Genomic DNA, 4,168 nt, shown 5'->3' with positions numbered 1-4,168 from the left:
TTTGACTTTAAGTTTAAGATTGGATTGAAGTTTTGATCAAGTTTATGTTTAGTGTATAAAAACCATGTTTAGGGTTTAGGGTAACAATGTTTAGGGTTTTGATCTATTTTTGTAACATAACTTTCATGATATATATACACGTTTCAAATATGTTTTACATGTTTTGGTGTACTATTCATCTTAGTAAACCACTATACTCACATTGATGCTACTTGTGCTTCTTAATTCTTATTAGTAAAAATCGTACTTTAATTGTCTGATTAATGGTGTTAATCATCCTCATCTTGTCTCAATCCTAAAGACGTATTTTCTTAGAAAATACAATAATTATGCAAATGATTTGACCATTATTAGATTTGTCTACAAGTAGGCGTGATATACAAACATACTTTAGGTTATATAACTTAAACTACCGATATTGTTAATTCCATCATTTATAAAATGATGCAAGCAAATGTAACTAACAGTAGAAAAACACCACACAAAGAAACCATTACAATACAATGATTTTGTTAATACAAGCATACACCAAAAAGAAAAATTGGTTCATGTAGAGATGTTGTTCATTTGGTAGACTTAAGCAGACGTTTTCTGAGAAACTGCAAAGCTTCCAGGGTTGATAGTAATGCTCTCTGTGCAGTTATCTGTTTTGTATATTCCCACCAATCTATCTGCTAGCTCAAACATGTTGTTCCTCAGACTGCACCATGTTTCACATATTAGATCTCAAAACATCTTTTACATCAGGTTCCAGAGTGTGAAAAAAACTGATTTATCTCATGTCAATTGGAATAAAGTAGGACACTGGACTGACCTGATGATAATGAACTGAGCATCTTTAGTACGGTCCTTCACATAGTGTCCAACGATTGATACATTCTTGAAATCTAGTGAGAGAAAAAAAATGAGTTAAACTTTCATTCACAAGTTAACTGAGTTTGCAGATAATATTACAATGGAGGAATGGAAGTGTTACCAAGAGCGGCGTCGATTTCGTCCATGACGTATAGTGGTGTAGGCTTGTAGTGATGGAGTGCAAAGACTAGTGCGAGTGAGCTAAGTGTCTGCAAGTAAAAGATAGAGAAGTCATTTAAAAGAGTTGAAGACAGGCTGGTGAGATGAAGTGTAAAGATATGAATTGCTGTTTTCTCAAAGACCTTTTCACCACCGGACAAGTTTGCAATGTTCTTCCAGCTCTTCTTAGGAGGTCTCACACTGAACACCACACCTTCTGAGAAAGGGTCCAGCGAGTCCACAAGCTCGAGCTCTGCATCACCTCTTAAAGTGATCATCTGCAGCATAATACTTGTATAATTAATCAGTAGAAATAGATAAGATGTATAAGATATGCGGAGAAAAGAAAAGATTTAAGCTCAAGTTGTAATCTTTGCAAAGCAAGTCACAATTCATAGACAGATACATTTCTTTCAGTTTTAAACAATGTTTCACAACCGTTAATCTCTTCCTGTTCATTTCTAGCATTCGTCTCTCGAGATATCCATCTCCCACAATCTACAACCATTAGCACTTTCAACCTTCAGAAAACCACAATTGGATGAACAAAAAATCAACTTTGTGAGTTCCAGATACAGAACTTTTTTGGTCCTATCAATCTAGCATAAACAATGAATAATAAGGGAACATACACAAAAAGAAGTAAGAATCAAGAGGAAGTAATATTAACCATACTGATTAAGGATCATTTGAACAGCAATCCTCGTCACTCTAGAACCAGCTGGAAACCACACCATTTTCAAGCTTTCAACTGTGAACGCCTGATGAAAAAAACGAAAGTAAACGCAACGTTAATCCTCCAAGAAAAGATAAAGGAGAAGTCTTTTTGGCTGAGAATCATATTCGACAGATCGGGATGAGGTAAGATTCGAAACCCAACAAAGAGATAGAGAGAGAGAGGATCGAAACATGGTGTGGTGGTGGTGGTTGGACGGCGAGCGTGACATCAAAAGGAGGAGGAGGAGGATTTGTCAAAATACAGAGAAGCTGCTCGGTCGATTCTTCTTCCATCGGCTGATTCCTTCTCCTTTTTTTTAAACACAAACATCGGCTGATTTCTCATAATGTGACAGAGGAGAGTATTGATTTTTTTTTGTGTGTATAAAGCCTGGTCAAAGATTAAAATATTTTTGACTAAAATTTGAGATATTTAACATTTACCATAGCGTTTAATTTTAAATCTGAAATAGTAAGGCGCCTACACTTAGTAAAGTACGCGGCTAATAAAATTTATTTTCCCGCGATACCAACTATAGCGTTTTAAATTTGTAAACGCAATTAAAAAAGCCGGTGCTAGTATACAATAGCATAATTGTCAAAAACGCTATAATCGGATGCTATTAATACTCACATTTCCTGTAGTGGGTTCAAGGCCTTAAGAACCTCCGGGTTATATGGCTCAAAAACCTCAGGGTTCAAACCAAGTTAGAACTCTAGGGTTCTAAGAAAGGATCTTTCATTCTACAACTAATAACTAAGGTTTTTTTAATACGGGATTATATTATCTGACGCTTCTCCAAATTATTTCAGGTCTCAGCCAAGCAAAACCCGGGTCCTAGAATCTGAAATCTCCTCAAGGGTCATGCCCTTCCTAGCGGTTTATGCGCATCGAATGGGCCTTGAATCTTGAAAATCCAGAGCGACATCATTTTGGAAACAAGGCAATCAACACCTTAGGTCCTTCTGATCTTATCTTGATTTTGGTCGGCCTTTGGGCCCATAACCCGAATAGGGAATTCCCCTATCTCGAAGATAGGATAAGATACCCTCACTTGCGAGACTCGCCTATACACATTTCTTAACAAAGGATAACCATTCAAAAGCGTAAAAGCAAGACAAGAAACGTAAAGAAGGCAGATAAATAGAGTCTACAATCCACGGGGATCAAGTGCATAAAGAGGTAAGAGGCACGAAGGCCTAAGAGTTTGAAAATAAAGCCCCGAAGGGAAAGACAACAACAAGGGCCCAAAGGGCGCAACAAAAAAACTTAAAAGTTTTAGAGATGAGGAGATCAAGCTTCTGGAGAAACAGCCGGATCATCAAGCGCGGCAGGGGTGCTCTTCTCAGTCACGTCTTCTTCAGGGAGAGGTGGCTCGTCGTCGAACGTTGGAGGAGGCAACCCACTCATCTTGGCCTCAGAGATCTTCACCGTCTTGTACCTCTCGAACTCCACCGCTAGATTCCATCCGCTGGTCTACTCCTTGAGCCATTTCCTCTTCAGCTCCCAACGAGCAGCCACCTTTGCCCCGCTCACAGCCATCAGCTTCTCGTCCTCAAAGGACTCTCTCTCAGCCTTCAATCCACACAGCTCCTCCCTGGCTTCCTCAAGCTGACTCGTCAGGGTAGCGTTCTCCGCGGCAGTGGCAGCTTCCATCTCCTTAGAATTCTTCAGCTTGATTTTGAGAGACTTAAGCTCCTTCCCTAGAGCCAAGGCCTTGTCCTTCTCCTCCCGAAGTCGAGTAGTCAAATTCTCCACCTCCACCTTGGATGATTGCTCATTCATCATATATCCGAGATGATGAACTTGAGACATTGCCTGCAAAGAAATCACGATGGTCATTAACACATACAACAAAAGATAATAAAAATTCTACGGCATACCTGGAGAAGATCAAACTGGACAGATTCAATGGCCTTCGAGATATCCCCTGAAGGAAGAAAGCAGGCGCTCTCGGCGAACATTTTAGAAGAGAGATCAGCCAACACCTTGGATAGGTCCTCGCAAGGCTGCAGTGAAGCCTTCACGCTGGACCCATAAGCCCGAGTCTTCTTCTTAGTGACACAGGGGGCTGAGCTAGAAGAACCCTTACGCTTGCCACTCCTGAGGATCAAGACATCATCATCACCTGAAGCAGCACCCTTAGGAGCAGGCTTCTTAGCCGAGAGTTTCTCCATGGCCTTGGTGAAGGCATCCATAGCTTGATCTCGTCGATCCAGACATGTTACCTAAAGGATATGAACATTTGTGATCAGCAAATCAAGCAATCAAAAGATGCATAACGCAATGAGCTTACCCCAAATACTGCATTGTCAAGGACTTGTTTACTGAGAAGGAACTCGACTTGACGACGTTGAAGGGGAACTTCGAGAGCTTGATCAACTACTTATTTTCCTTCTGGTATAGGAGCACGAGGAATATCTCCAAAGAAAGAGA

The 4,168-nt window shown here is 40.2% G+C and overlaps 1 protein-coding gene across 11 annotated transcripts; it reads right to left on the bottom strand.

Annotated features, from left to right (window-relative positions):
• Positions 1-373: 373 nt before the first annotated feature.
• LOC130499768 (structural maintenance of chromosomes protein 4-like) lies at positions 374-2,106 on the bottom strand. Of its 11 annotated transcripts, none has more exons than XM_056994145.1 (7): positions 1,895-2,106; positions 1,690-1,775; positions 1,453-1,535; positions 1,158-1,292; positions 977-1,064; positions 815-887; positions 374-700 (listed from the first exon to the last, which is right to left on the bottom strand). In XM_056994145.1, the coding sequence occupies exons 3-7, from the start codon at positions 1,480-1,482 to the stop codon at positions 577-579; spliced, it is 450 nt and encodes a 149-aa protein (XP_056850125.1). In that variant the 5' UTR covers positions 1,483-1,535; positions 1,690-1,775; positions 1,895-2,106; the 3' UTR covers positions 374-576. The 11 variants fall into 11 exon arrangements, with proteins under 11 accessions (XP_056850125.1, XP_056850126.1, XP_056850121.1 ...); XM_056994146.1 differs by having other exon boundaries at positions 1,453-1,512; XM_056994141.1 differs by having other exon boundaries at positions 1,453-1,512; positions 1,685-1,775; positions 1,924-2,106.
• Between the last annotated feature and the right edge of the window lie 2,062 nt (positions 2,107-4,168).

The sequence above is a fragment of the Raphanus sativus genome, chromosome 9 (assembly GCF_000801105.2).
Source record: "Raphanus sativus cultivar WK10039 chromosome 9, ASM80110v3, whole genome shotgun sequence".
NCBI lineage: Eukaryota > Viridiplantae > Streptophyta > Magnoliopsida > Brassicales > Brassicaceae > Raphanus > Raphanus sativus.
The sequence above is the reverse complement of the archived record's forward strand: the minus strand, read 5'-3'. Positions and strand labels throughout refer to the sequence as shown.